Consider the following 15130-nt stretch of genomic DNA (forward strand, 5'->3'; position numbering starts at 1 on the left):
AACAAGAGGAACATTTCTGTTACTTAAGGCACCAAGGAAATTAAGAGATGCCTTTCAAAGTAAAAGAAATGTTTTAAGAAATACCCTTGCAAGTTTATAAACAAGAAAGAACATTCCTTTGTCTGGTGTGCACTACTTTATGGCTGAGAGGAAAAGGTTAGAGATTCATTGGAAGAAACTTAAGAATGGATTTCGAGGATGAGGGCATTCTGGAAGGAAAAAAAAAAGAGAATCAATTAACAACGGAGACTGATAAAGGATATGGAAAGATGAAACTTGTAGGTCATATCTTGAGACATAATGACGTCCTAGTAGAAGCTTTTGAAGGAAAAATACTAGGAAAGAAAAGAAGAGGAAGAGCAAGGATGTGAAGAGAACTGATTTCAGATTGCAATAAAGGAAATAAGCAATGAATGTTGTGAAACTGATTGTATTTCAGTGGGATATTTCGCAAGTAATGAGCACATTACTTGATGTTACATAAATAATAATATGTTAGCATAATTAAATAATTGAGCATCATTCACTACACATGACAACACTCGCACGTCTTCAGCATGAAGTTCACAGCAACATTACAACGTTCAAATGTATCACAGACCATCACTTCACTTAAACAATTTTAATGCCATCTTTTCCTTTGTTAGGTATTACTCGCTTATGCTCGGGGACCAGAACGAGGAATTGTTCAATATTTATAAAAAGACATCACTATTTGTACACAATATTTTGCTTAAAGCTAAACATATACCTGTTTAAATTCTACAGCACTGCTTATCGAACCCAGAGTTTAAATACTACGACAGGAAATTGATACAATGATTGATGCTTCAAAACAAGCAGTCCTGCAAATCGTTGTGTGAACTCCTTTCAGTTTGGAGGCAAATGCGAATAATTATCAAATCAAGTTTGCAGTATTCTTTTCAGCGCCTCCTCCTAGAAAACATAACCGCAATGGCCACAGCTACATATCTAGGCACACATTACTCTAGCAAAGAGAACGCTATCAGGAGATGTGTCGCCGACTTTTATTTTTTTTCTCAGTTAAACACTAAATCTAACATCGCATGACACGGAACGCCAATTAGTCTTAAAATTCGGACTACCTACTTTGAGTTTAAGCCGGCGACGACGTCGAGACTCCGTCACTGTTACTGCTTTTCGGTACCACTGACAATGTTTACGGTTTTTGGACACGCCGAGGTGCCGAAATTTAGTCCCACAGGAGTTCTGTTACGTTCCAGTAAATCTACCGATACGAGGCTGACTATTTGAGCCCCACCGGACTGAGCCGGGCTCGAACCCACGTACCGCCTGAGCTACAGTACATTTTCTAATTGTGTAAGTCAATAATTAGTTTCATAGCACACAACCATTTATTTTAGCCCTAGATGATTGAGAATTTACTTTTGATAAAACCTGTATTTTCGAAATTGAATTTCGGGACATGATAGCAGTACTCGCAGCTCAGCTCTGTCGGATTCAAAAGTTTGAACGTCGATAAACAAGACGAACGGGTAGACCGATCTCAAAATCTAATTACCCGAAATTTTATAGCTGCATTCTTTGTGAGACAATATTTTGTAACCTGTTCAGTCCTTTGACTTTTTATTGGAATGTAAAAAGGACCCGTTAACATATTTGACAATCTTGGAAGGAGAAATATTGTCGGCGTTATAATTTTTTAAAATACCACTTGCCTTTACAAACAGTGTTAATAAAATATTTTGATCACACGCCGCGTCATAAAAATGAAACCATCCTGTTTTGTTCTTGACTGTAAAGTCATGTCGCGAAATTCTCATAAATCTAACTACCACATGCTATTGGACTTGTGAACATTACCATGATCTATCCCATCTACACAGTCCAGGTCCCCGTAAGGCAGCGATAGACTCGTACCAGTCACACGAATTGCCTTGCGCCATCTGGTGACTATGAAACTAACACTAGATCTCGTCTATGTATAGCTCTATTCAAGAGACTTTTTACATCTTCAGTCCTTTAGCTATATCACAGCTAAATGTACAGTTAGTGTTATTTTAAGCAATCTAAAACACGCAGTAGTTTTCTAAATGAGAGAGTAGAGAAGTATGCTGCGAGATAATTTTGTAATTATTTTCTTGGCCACTAGGTGGGAAATTAGGATTACACACGATGTGAGGGTTTCATATTGGCCTAAGCACGATATTATAAACATAGTGCGATAAAAAAAAAAAGACACGTCAAACGTCTCTCACCAATCACCCAAACATACAATCCAAGCGAATGGTACAAGTCCGTCGCTTCCTGTATATCCTTTTAAAAGATAAATTTATATACAATTACAAGCTTTTTCTGACGAATTTTTTAGAAATACCTGAGGGGAATTATGGCAGAATAGCGTAGATATACTTATTTACATATCAGCGAGTCCTGACAATGCTGACCACCAGCTGAACACTCGTCAGTGAGGCCTGAAAATTCTGTTAGTTTGAGTCAGCAGTAGGATTGTTGATACACGTTTAGTCCACGTTGTAGAGGCCCAAAATATACGATTTCCTTGCGTGAGTAGAAAGCTGAGGAACACAACACATTGTTGACAACTTTATGTGCACGTCAGAGATGTCCAATTACGTTCCTCACACGTGAACAGGAGGCTGAGCAACAGAATACATTGTTGACACAAGTTTATGTGCACGTCAGAGATGTCCAATTACGTTCCTCACACGTGAACAGAAGGTTGAGCAACAGAACACATTGTTGACACAAGTTATGTGCACGTCAGAGATATCCAATTACGTTCCTTACACGTGAACAGAAGGCTGAGCAACAGAACACATTGTTGACAACTTTATGTGCACGTCAGAGATGTCCAATTACGTTCCTCACACGTGAACAGAAGGTTGAGCAACAGAACACATTGTTGACAAGTTATGTGCACGTCAGAGATGTCCAATTACGTTCCTCACACGTGAACAGAAGGCTGAGCAACGAACACATTGTTGACACAAGTTTATGTGCACGTCAGAGATGTCCAATTACGTTCCTCACACGTGAACAGAAGGCTGAGCAACAGAACACATTGTTGACAACTTTATGTGCACGTCAGTGATGTACAATTACGTTCCTCACGCGTGAACAGAAGGCTGAGCAACAGAACACATTGTTGACACAAGTTTATGTGCACGTCAGAGATGTCCAATTACGTTCCTCACGCGTGAACAGAAGGCTGAGCAACAGAACACATTGTTGACAAGTTCATGTGCACGTCAGAGATGTCCAATTACGTTCCTCACGCGTGAACAGAAGGCTGAGCAACAGAACACATTGTTGACACAATTTCATGTGCACGTCACGGATGTCCAATTACGTTCCTCGCAGCTGTCCAACATAACTGATCGTTGATCCTCATCAGAGAGGTCCAAATATGCGTTTCCCTCGTGTGAGAAGCAGGCTAACCACCATGACGGACAACAAGAAGAAGAGCAGCCCCAAGAGCGATGTGATAAGCCGACACCAGAAGCGCTGCTGCTTGGCGCTGCGGATCTTCTTGAGCAGTCGTTCAGCGCGTGCTTTGTCCAGCGTGAAGTCGAGCCGCTCTGTGAACGAAGGCTGAAACAAAACAACACTCGTGATAAAACTGAAACGAATGTCCAGTTTAATTTTATCATAGGAAAAAGAAGGCACATTTGTATTGTGTTTTGCAAGGATTACCAAATTCACCTGGTATAGCCGGGTATGACCCAGTTTTAATTGTTTTCACCCCAGTTAAACACTAACACGACAAGCTAATACCCGTTCCTGAATTTGTGTTTTACCTCACAAGGAATGTTTGAAACCAGAATATGTCCATGCTTTCTTATGTTGGTTGCAGTCTTAACATTACCAACATTGGTCAAATTTGTACTGTAAAGAACATGCTTAGGAAACTGCAGAAAATTGTACGTTGTACTTGAACAGAGATGTTTTTATAGATGGCAATGCACCGTTTGATGAAATCACGCGTGTAAAATGGAATGTATATGAACGGTTAGGATCAGAAAACAGACATTCTTAGAAAATACCGTTTCAGATAGGAGTAGCAATTCCACCAGCAAACATTCTGATGGCAGATGCACTGAACTGTAACGCAGCAGTTCGACAATTAAGAGGCACCGAAAGTGATCTTTCACCTTACGAGTGAGTTACCACTTCAATGGCTGTTTTATGCTGAATTCACTTATTTCAAATTAACTTCATTTACTTATTAATAATTTCGATTAGTCGCAAAGCAAATCGTGTTGACATGTTCTTGCTTTGTTGTTCGTGTGTTCCCATGAAATAAGATGCTGATCTTTGTTGTTTAAAGGGGCCTAACAGCTAGGTCATCGGCGCCTGATGGTACGAGGTGAAAAGAGATTAAACTATGATTAAAACTTCAAAATGCATCCATCGACTAGAATATAAAACGAATGATGAAAAAATTAGCATGAATCCAAAACAATCAGGGGACCCAACTCTAAGATGTTTGTTGTCCAAAATCCAGGTCACTTGCCCCTCATAATGCTACTGATCACTGGTAAAGCAGAACCATGGTGTTGCTCATATAAAGGTACTAATCGCGGGAAATGTACAATACCGTGGAATTCCTCACGTAATGGTACTAATCACAAGTACGCTCATGGTTCTAATTCCACCATCCCTTGGTCATCCCTTTTAGTCGCCTCTTACGACAGACAGGGGATACTGTTGCTGTATTATTCGTCTGCGTCCTGCACCCACAGGGTGTAGCATTGACAGATATGACTGGTGTGTACATGGGGTTATGTTGTATTAAAACCTACAATGTTGTTTGAAACCACGAACAGTCCACTAAGCTACCAGAGCCGTAAACATGGTCCTGCATTAATGAAGGTAATCCGAACTGTGATATTTATCTGTTGGGAATGGATTAACCTACACAGCAGTCAGTTTTGTGATGGCGGCTGGCAAAACAGTAGATGGGTGCTGCTATCAGGCGGAGAAACTATTCAACAAGGTCAAGTTAGGCACGGCCGACTGGATGCGGAGCGCAGCGAGTTACAGTAGGTGTTCCTATCTCTCACTATTCGTGTTTACGTTCTGTGAAGCGCAGTTCAACCAGTCAGAGATGATTTGCGGAAACTAATTACTGTACAGTCACGTGCCATTTTCCGTGTTCTTTTGAGTGCGGGAAGAATTTAAGTACGTCATGGTATGAAATACATTATATTTTAATTATGATAGAAATAAGCTCTGTCAAGAAATTGCTGACAGACTCTTGTTCTCAATTACATGACTGCATGAAATGTAGAAATTACTTGGTTCGAAGGTTCTAAGGAGTAAAGGCCTAGTGGAATGGAATGCAATCGAACCGAACAGACCTTGTTTCTAACGTGCGTTTGAACGGGAGATAGAGATGGCGATCGCCACGAGTCGAATCGAATGGGATGGAACAGGATTCTCTGCCAAGAATATTTTTCGACTAGCCGAGCGGAATCTAACAGAATTATCAAGATTCGCGCAACTTCGTAGATAGTCCGTTCGAGATCTTTCGGGCGACCATTTGGCAACAAATGTGTATCAGCTTCAGCTGCAAAGTCTGATGTTTCTTGGATTCGGTCAGGAACGTTCTGCTTTGTGACAGTTTATTCAACTTATTAATACTATAGGCACGGAAAATATGATCAGTTTAGTTCAAAAATATAATTTCATCTACAACAAAATCCACGAGCATTACTGCAAGAACGTAAACAGTAATGCCTGGGAGGAAATAAGCAAGACTATGAAAAATCAAACTTATTAGAATATTCTAGTTTGTGGTAGGCTTCTGCAGTCTATATCGAATTTATTTCATATTTTTTGTTGACTATCACAAAATCATGTTATGTGTTAGTCCACATACAGTATATCAGTACGATAATTGACATCACATTTCACATGGGCTGCGTACTATACGAGGTATTTAGAGTGAACGATGTCGTAACTGGCATTCCCTGTCGTGCACGTGTTCCTAACTGCTCTACAGTGGAGAAAAAACACACTTCACAGTCTTTAATTAATGTTACAGAAAGAGTTGGCCCTGCGGCTAGCGTCGCGCACCTGTGACCTTGCATTCGGGAGATAGTGGGTTCGAAGCCCACCATCGGCAGCCCTGAAGATGGTTTTCCGTGGATTTCCCATTTTTACACCAAGAAAATGCTGCGCCTGTACCTTGCGGTGCGACATAAAGCAAATTGTAAAAAGGAAACGTTGAGGCTTAATCCCGTCACGGGACGCATCTGAGGTAGGCTCACCGTTCATTATACAATAAACATTGCAATAGGCCTACAGTAACTCTGAAGTAGGCTCACCGTTCATCATACAATAAACATTGCAATAGGCCTACAGTAACTCTGAAGTAGGCTCACCGTTCATCATACAATAAACATTGCAATAGGCCTACAGTAACTCTGAAGTAGGCTCACCGTTCATCATACAATAAACATTGCAATAGGCCTACAGTAACTCTGAAGTAGGCTCACCGTTCATCATACAATAAACATTGCAATAGGCCTACAGTAACTCTGAAGTAGGCACACCGTTCATCGTACAATAAACAATGAAAGAAGTTTGAATACTCTTCTTTTGGCTCTCTTGTTAATTTTATGCACCCAGAAACTTTTCCGAACTTTCGTAATTTTCTGCCTCCTCACATCTTCTATCAGACCATCAATTGCAAGCCAGAAGTTTCCCGTAGAATCCCGTTCGATTCTGTTCCGCTAGAAGTGAGCGGTCGAGTGGAAATTTCAGCTGTTCGGTTCGATTCCATAATGTTCAAAAAGCAAACGACGGGCAAATTAATCATGTTAATTATTGTTAGAATAAAGGATGTTTGGATTGCCCCTCCCCTACTTTAATTTCATTTTGGAATATGTAATGCAGTACTATTGATCTCAAATGTCTGTTCAACGTAGCGAATGAATTACATGAAGAATGCGAATGTCAAGCTATACATGTACCAGACGTCTCAGTCAGTCGCCAAACGAGACGCAGGATCGACTGTAGTCTTCTATAGGAACACAACACACCGGTGGGTTGAAAGCCAAACAAAAGTCTACATCTGCACCGACATCTTCCAGCATTCTCAGTCGTTTGGTGGTTAAAGACATGACAGCAAAAGACTATCACGAAGAAAGTGACAAGTGGAGTGTGACATTACGAGGAAGTTAATTAGAATAATTCAGATAGTTTACAATTATGGGTCCAGTTCATCGTAAGAGGAGAGTGTGAGTTTTCTTCACTACGACGACACGAACATTATTTCCGGTCGTACGGAGTACGGCGTCGAAATTATTATTATTATTATTATTATTATTATTATTATTATTATTATTTACAGGGGCCTAACATCTACATCATTAGCCCGTAATCGTACGAAATGGGACGAAATACAATGGCAATTTAAAAGACCAAAATTAATTCACTGACCAGAATTCCAAACTTGATCATGAGTGAATGGATGAATATGAATTGAAAATAATCAGCGGATCCAACTCTCAATACTGAAAGTTAGAAATAATTTCAAAATCCATCCACTGACTAGAGTCCAGAAAGTTGACGAATAATGATTATGAACTCAGAACAATCAGCGGATCCGACCCGCAATGCCCCACCTTACCTTAAAACAATGACCAAAGGACTGCTGCTCGTTATCGAAAGTGGTCCAAAATCCAGGTCACTTATCGCTAGTAAAATGGAACATGGTATTTCTCGTGTTGCGGTACTAATCAAAAGTAGTGTCGAGTCACGGTGTTCCGAACATTATGGTACTACTCACAAGTATTGTACGTCGCACAGGTAACGCAGACTTATGGTATTTCTCACATAATGGTGCCACTAATAGGCAACGCAAACCCAGGGTGTTCCTCACATAGGTGGGCGCCGGTATTCTCGTATTTCCTCACATAGTGGGTACTAGTCACAGTCAACGCCCAGACCCGTGGTGTTCCTCACAACGGTACTAATCACGGGTCTGGAAAACCCATATTGATTCACCTTCTGTTGCTACTAATGACAAACCTAGTGTGTACCTAACATAGTGGTACTACTCGCAAGTAAAGGTGACCCATGGTGTTCACCGCGTGATGGTACTGGTCGCAAGTAGTTTCATGCTTCTAATACAATCATCCCTTGGTCGCCCTTTTTAGTAGCAGACAGAGGATACCGTGGGTGTACCATTCGTCTGCGTCCCGCCCCCCCCCCACCACACACACAGGGGGGAAAAAGAGGAAAAAGAAAAAAGATGGATCCGTCACTTCGAAAATGAAGTAACGGAGGAAGAAAGGCAAGGGACACGAAGGGCGTGAAAATGAGACTCCGTAGGCCTCCAGTGTTCTAATACCGTCGGAGTCGGAAAAGAACAAGAGATGACCAAGGGAGGTCGGACAGGATAGATGAAAGTGAGGAGCCTGGCGCAAGTAAGTGGAAGGAATGCCAGGACTTCGCTAAGGACCCCGTGGTCGCCAACCCAAGCTCCGAAGTTGCGAGTCCCAGTGCCCCTTTTAGTCGCCTCCTACGACAGACACTGGATACCATGGATGTATTCTTTGACTGCGTCCCCCACCCACACGGGGTGTGCGCTACTGAGTTTATCTCGCCGTGCGCGTTTTTTTCACTACTCGGGTAAGTTACCCCATGGGGGTGCCCAAAAATCAAACTAGTTATAAATACATATCGTCTGAAAGTGAACGGCAGATGGAAAGGTAGAACGAGAACGGCCACAGTATTTCGAGCAACCTTTTCAGAGTAATACATTATCATACGGTACGTAAGTTGCGTCGTGCTTAGCGAACACGCCAGCCACTAACCCCATTTCCAGATGTTGGACTGAACGTAGGAGCTTAGAAAACTTCGTGATGAAACCTTACGTGTGTAAATCATTAAGTATTTTAAACAGGCAAGAATCTAAAACAAAGATCCCTTACAAAACTCGAGTCTATCATCTCTTCCTGCCGAAGTACAAGTAGTTTATTTTGTAAAAATAATTATTCACGCAAAACAGACTAATTCCTTTTACTGAGGCTTCTAAGACACAATGACATCGCTCTGTATTTGTTTGAGAACTTTAGTGAAGCGATACATATTTGGATGGCTGGCGTTTAAGGGACTGTTCCCTTTTTCGATAGAATGATTCGCAGTCGTTCGTCGTGAGTGATTCATTGATCGATTGTTTAGCCCAGTTCGCAGAACTTGTCCAGAATGTAGTCGACTTCCGTCTGAGATACATTCAGCGGCAGATTAGAAAATTAGACGTTCTAGTCAACGTCGTCAATAATAATAATAATAATAAATAATAATAATAATAATAATAATAATAATAATAATAATAATAATAATAATAATAATTGTACCGGGTGGTACACCTCCACGTCGCTAATTCAAACTTTGCGCCTGTTGAAACTCCCCTACTGGAGGAAGTCTGAACTTTATCTAATGTGTTAATTTTCAAGTTTCTCAGAAGATGTCACTACTTGGAAATTTTGAAGTTTCTGAACTGGGTCGTTTTCGATGTATTTTTGTTTTACCTGTAGTAAGAAGTGTGAACTTTCTCTTCGAGAGGACACTACTGAAGAATTACAATGGTGCACCCTAGTGCGAAGTGAAAGAACTATTTTTTGGAGAAATTTTTATTTCAAAAGTTTGTTCCTTGTTAAATTTATTTCTGTTATTGTTTAAGTTGGCTGTATAACACTTTCTTTCCCCTTGTTTTGAATCTAGCCAATCCCGTATTTCTTTAATTAATTTGTGACCAATCAGGTGTATCTTCTCCAAAAGGGATATGTGGCTTAACCCTAGCCAATAAAATTCTTGTGGGAGGGTGTTTTCATTCCTGAAACGCCTCGAACTTTCCGCGAGAGTATATAAACTGCTGATTTTAGGGTCTCTGCGCCACTTCAGTAACATCTTTCAGTGTGTAAAGTACGTAGCAGGGGGCGGGAAGCGCCTCTTTCTTCGGGCAGCAGTTCATCCACAAGGTAATGGCCGTTTAATAACTTCTTTTCTTGCTAGCTCAGCAGTTTAACTCTCGGGGCAGGTCCGAAGCCTTTTACCATGTAACTTCCCTTAAAATGTAAAAACACTTGGTATCTATTCTATCTTTTAAATTACAAATTGGGATAGAGAGTGCTTAACCCTCTCGAGCTCCCACTCATATTGCATTGAGGTGAACTTATTTTCACAACCTTTTCTTCCTTAACGTAATGTAAATTGTTCCTTCTATAAGTCACCTCTTTAGTATGGGATTAGCCCTTGCATTAGCGGCCTAGAGCCAGATTAGGTTTTAAACAAAATGTATTAGGAGTGCAAGAACGCCTCCTCTCAAATTGGTATTTTAGAGGCCATGTAATTAACCTTTTCTCACTTAATAGGCCTCAGTAGGTTGGGTATTTGTACCCTTGTGTCTATGTCCTAGGAGGACAGCTTGAAGGTGGAATTTGGTGTGGCCTTTGATAGGCTAGAACTTTGAGAGCTGGTTGCTCTTTCCAAAATAAAAACTGTTTTCTGCGCGCCTCGAGGAGGCTTTACTGTGTAATTGGGAGCAAGTGCTCCTGGGCATGATTGGGGTCTTCTGCCCCTTTGTTGAATTCTGTATATCGTAAAGTTGGGCTAATTGCTCAAGAATTGTGTGTCTGGCTCTCGGAGCCCAAATCCTGTAACTCTGTCATTGTACATTTTCGAATTGTGTTTCGGCTACTGAGTACCTGTTCAATTGTTATTCCTTATTCTTGATTTTGAAAAGAAAATATAACCTTGTTAAATTTTACCTTAACTTTAATTTCGTAGTTTGAGACCCGTTCACCCCCGCACCTTCTTTCACCTCTGCTGTTCCAGATACCTCGGAATAATAATAATAATAATAATAATAATAATAATAATAATAATAATAATAATAATAATAATAATAATTTATATTTATTCTCGCCAAGTTAGGGATGTATTCTTTTTCTTGCACTTAATCAGTCTTAACCTAGACAAATTAATAATAACTACTGGTGACAAAGTGAAAAAGTATGTACAGTAATAACAGTAATAGTATGATTAAAGTAATCAAACAGTGATATTAAGGAGGAATTATCTATATTATAGATATATGTAGGATATAATATACATCGTACTTAGAGTACATAAAAACGTGAATAATAAGTACCAGATATACTACTTAAAAGAAAGTTTCAAATGTGTATAAATTTCAAGAATATACCGAGATACCGCCTTCAGGTGAGAGAAGGTTTAGAAAGAAGATCATCTGTGAATGGAAGAGAGGATTAATGATAAAGAGGAAGGAGGAGGAGGACGTGATTTCAGGTCAAAACTAGATGATTCATGCATGTTTAAAAGCCGAGCTTCTGACGTCCACTGGTTCCATTGTCGGGCTGCTTGTTCTGTCTACAGGATGGTGCTGCAGGATCGGGTATTTTTGTTCTGATCTGCTGGGAGGAGTTTGGTGCGATCACAGATATAGGCTGATTGAGAAGTTTCAAGAATATTATGCAAAAGTCAAGTGTGCGGCGCTCTTGCAGGCAAATATGACGGTGTGACATGGTAAGCGTAACAAGGCCCACATAAATCTGAGCACTGTTATTTCTTCCCCATTCTGCTCCTAGGTTGTGGTAAACTATAATCAAAATGAGATAATTCAAGTGATTTAACAAGAAAGTTCTTTAGTTTAAAAGAGAAAGTGACCTTAAATTTACGAAGAGTGTATCGTTCCATGTATGTTTCTACACACGGATGTAGTTTGGGCAGACCAGAACACGTGTTCGTCAGATATTACACCAAGGTTCCTTACAGGACTCGATTACATCTCAACTTTACAAGGGGTAATGTAATGACGTTGACTCGCGAGAAGTAAGCAAGAGGTCACGTCCTGTGTTGTTATAAAATGACCTCTGCTCAGTCTGACCTTAACTGCGGTGTTCGGAAAGTAACATCAGAATGAACAAACACGACCCGCACGAAGACAATGCGACCGAACTCGTACAAGTAACCGCGTCCTTATGCTCTACATCATATTCCGTGACCTCAGGCTAGAAAGTGCTAAAAAATTTGCACAAGGCTATTTACAGCACGTATCGAGTATTGACAGGGGTAAGAACGTGTCGAGGTGCGTGGTTCAAAAATCTACCTATGCTGAGTGCTATAGTCTCTGGCTTCCAACCAACGCGGCACGGTTCGAATCCCGGCGAGTGCGTGGGATTATAGAAGTGAAGAGTGACATCACAGTGGCTTGGATTCCACGTAAACTGCAGGTCCTGTGACTACGATCACGGTATCTACAGTCACATAGAACTGCAGGTATTGTGACTACGGTCACGGTATCTACAGTCACATAGAACTGCAGGTCCTGTGACTACGATCACGGTATCTTCAGTCACATAGAACTGGAGGTCTTGTGACTACGGTCACGGTATCTACAGTCACATAGAACTGGAGGTCTTGTGACTACGATCACGGTATCTACAGTCACATAGAACTGCAGGTCTTGTGACTACGATCACGGTATCTACAGTCACATAGAACTGCAGGTCTTGTGACTACGATCACTGTATCTACAGTCACATAGAACTGCAGGTCCTGTGACTACGATCACGGTATCTACAGTCACATAGAACTGCAGGTCCTGTGACTACGATCACGGTATCTACAGTCACATAGAACTGCAGGTCCTGTGACTACGATCACGGTATCTACAGTCACATAGAACTGCAGGTCTTGTGACTACGATCACGGTATCTACAGTCACATAGAACTGCAGGTCTTGTGACTACGATCACGAAGTGGAATCGGAGATACGGCTTTTTGCAGATGATATTCTGAATGGAGTTATAAGTTACAAGATTGTGAGCGACTACGAAAAACCTCGATAATGTTGTGAGATGGACAGCAGACAATAGCATGATATTAAACGGGGTAAAAAGTCAGGTTGTGAGTTTCACAAATACGGAAAGTCCTCTCAGTTTTAATTACTGCGTTGATGGGGTGAAAGTATCTAAGTGTTAATATAAGGAAATATCTTCATTGGGGTTATCACAAACGGCACAGCTCTCTGCACATGGTTATGAGGGTATTTAGAGGTTGTTGTAAGGATGAAAAGGAGAGGATATTAGTCTCTGGTACGACTCCAACTAGAGTACGGTTCCAGTGTACGGGACCTTCACCAGGTTTACTTGATTTGATTTAAGAAAACCAGCTCAATTTGTTCTGGGTGATTTCCAACTAAAGTGTAGCGTTACGAAAACGTTGCAAAGTTTGGGCTGGGAAGACTTGCGAGAAAGGAGACGAGCTGCTCGTTTAAGTGGCATGTTCCGAACAATCAGTGGAGAGATGGCGACAGAGATGAGGACAAAGTTGGAATTCAGGGGAACATATTCGGACAAATATTAATTTATAGGAAGAGTTGTTAAGGATTGGAATAGTTTACTAAGGGAGATGTTCAATTAATTTTCAAAGTCTTTTCCATTATTTAAGAAAAAGCTCGGTAAACAACAGGTAGGGAATCTGCTAGCTGGGGGACTGCCCTAAATGCGGATGAGAAAGGAATGATTGGCTTAAATTTCAACCAATAGACCCACGATGCAGTCTCACCAAACGCAGCTTAATACTCCCGATACCAGGAAAGGATGTCGTCCTTGTAAGGTTTGAGGGACCAGTTCCCCCTGCCCACTTCACACTCTGTTACCGCATTGCTTATGTTAATGCGCTGTATTGAATGGTGCGGAGAAAGCGCCAAGGAAAGCCCGGGGAAAGTTAGCATTTCTTTTGTGCGTCCGCCCTAGCCTGCGTTACGTAAAATCTCAGCCTCCCTTTAAAGCTGGTCCAGTTGGGAGAATTTTTCCCCTTGGGAATGAATGATCTGAAAAGTACCAATTCCTACCAAGTTTACCCAGTTCCCGTCACGTAAACTGCGCAGGAGAATTTTTTTTTATTTTTTATAATCTGTTGAGGAGCCGAATGTAACCCCCTGAGATACGAGGAACAGCGTGAACACTGCAGGAACTCGTAATTCCGGATCAGCTTCGTAGTAGTAGTAGTAGTAGTAGTAGTAGTAGTAGTAGTAGTAGTAGTAGATAATTCAATCAATTATCCTGTGTGTTCTTGTTGCTCCAATAGGCTTTCATTCTTTCCGAGAAGGCTTCTTTACGTTCTTCCCAACACTTTGGCCTGTACTGTTCTCGTTGTGGTTGTGAAGTAGCTTACCATTCGTTTGCTTTGTGCCTAAAGATTTCTCTTTCTAGAATATTTGTTGAACTTACGTTTGCGTTTGAGGTCCTTTCGAGGTTCATTAAACCAGGTTGTTGAGTTCTTAAGTGATGTTGCATAATCTATTATCCTTTTTTGTCAATCGATGTTCTGGTAATCTACTGAGATGACCGAAGAATTCCATTCGTCTTTTCCGAAGGTCAATTTCGTTCTGTTTTGATTGATCGTAACCTGTACCCGTCTTTGATGTCTTCAAGCTCTTGTTTTCTATTCACTGTTAGTGTTTCACTTGCGCAAAGGACTGTTGATTTTATGACTATTGTATTGCCGAATTTTTGTATGTCTTGACATGGATTTTTTGTTGTAGATGTTCTGGACTAGCCCTAATACTTTAATTTTTTGCAGACGAGTGTTTTTATTATTATTATTATTATTATTATTATTATTATTATTATTATTATTATTATTATTATATACAATTCGCTGGAGCCATCAAGGACCACGTTAAGTCTTGTTGCATTTGACACTGAATTTTGCCTTCTTTACAGCCCAAATTTCCCTCATTCTTTGTGAGTGGGCCTGCTTACGTTCCTCTGTTCAAGGGGCACCAGGTCTTCTCTTCGGTTGTTCGTCTCGGTTTAGCCCGTTCGTCAATATTTTCTTGCGGAAGAGATCTCTGTTAAGGGCGTCTTCAGATGAGAAATGTAGCATTTGCAGGTCTTCTTTGGTATTTCTAAACCAGGGAATTGTGGTTTAGGGGTTTGAAAAAAAAAGTGAAAGATTTCTTTAGTTAACTTTCTTCCATCCATTCTTTTCAGATGACCGTAAAATCGTGCCCATCTTTTCCTGATTGTGTAGGTAATTTTCTCTATTTTGCTGTAGACTTCCTCGTTGGATATCTTTTGATGGA

General features: G+C 40.7%; 1 protein-coding gene across 4 annotated transcripts in view; it reads right to left on the minus strand.

The window, feature by feature from the left end:
• Positions 1–414: 414 nt before the first annotated feature.
• The window catches only part of LOC136873656 (uncharacterized), a 482836-nt gene continuing 468120 nt past the window's right edge, over positions 415–15130 (minus strand). For all 4 annotated transcript variants that reach the window (XM_067146729.2, XM_067146728.2, XM_067146731.2 and 1 more), the window contains one exon: positions 415–3594. In XM_067146729.2, the coding sequence (XP_067002830.2) occupies positions 3394–3594 (201 nt within the window). In that variant the 3' untranslated portion in view covers positions 415–3393. The remainder of the gene's footprint in view (positions 3595–15130) is intronic.

The sequence above is a fragment of the Anabrus simplex genome, chromosome 5 (genome assembly GCF_040414725.1).
Source record: "Anabrus simplex isolate iqAnaSimp1 chromosome 5, ASM4041472v1, whole genome shotgun sequence".
In the NCBI taxonomy this organism is placed as follows: Eukaryota; Metazoa; Arthropoda; class Insecta; order Orthoptera; family Tettigoniidae; genus Anabrus; species Anabrus simplex.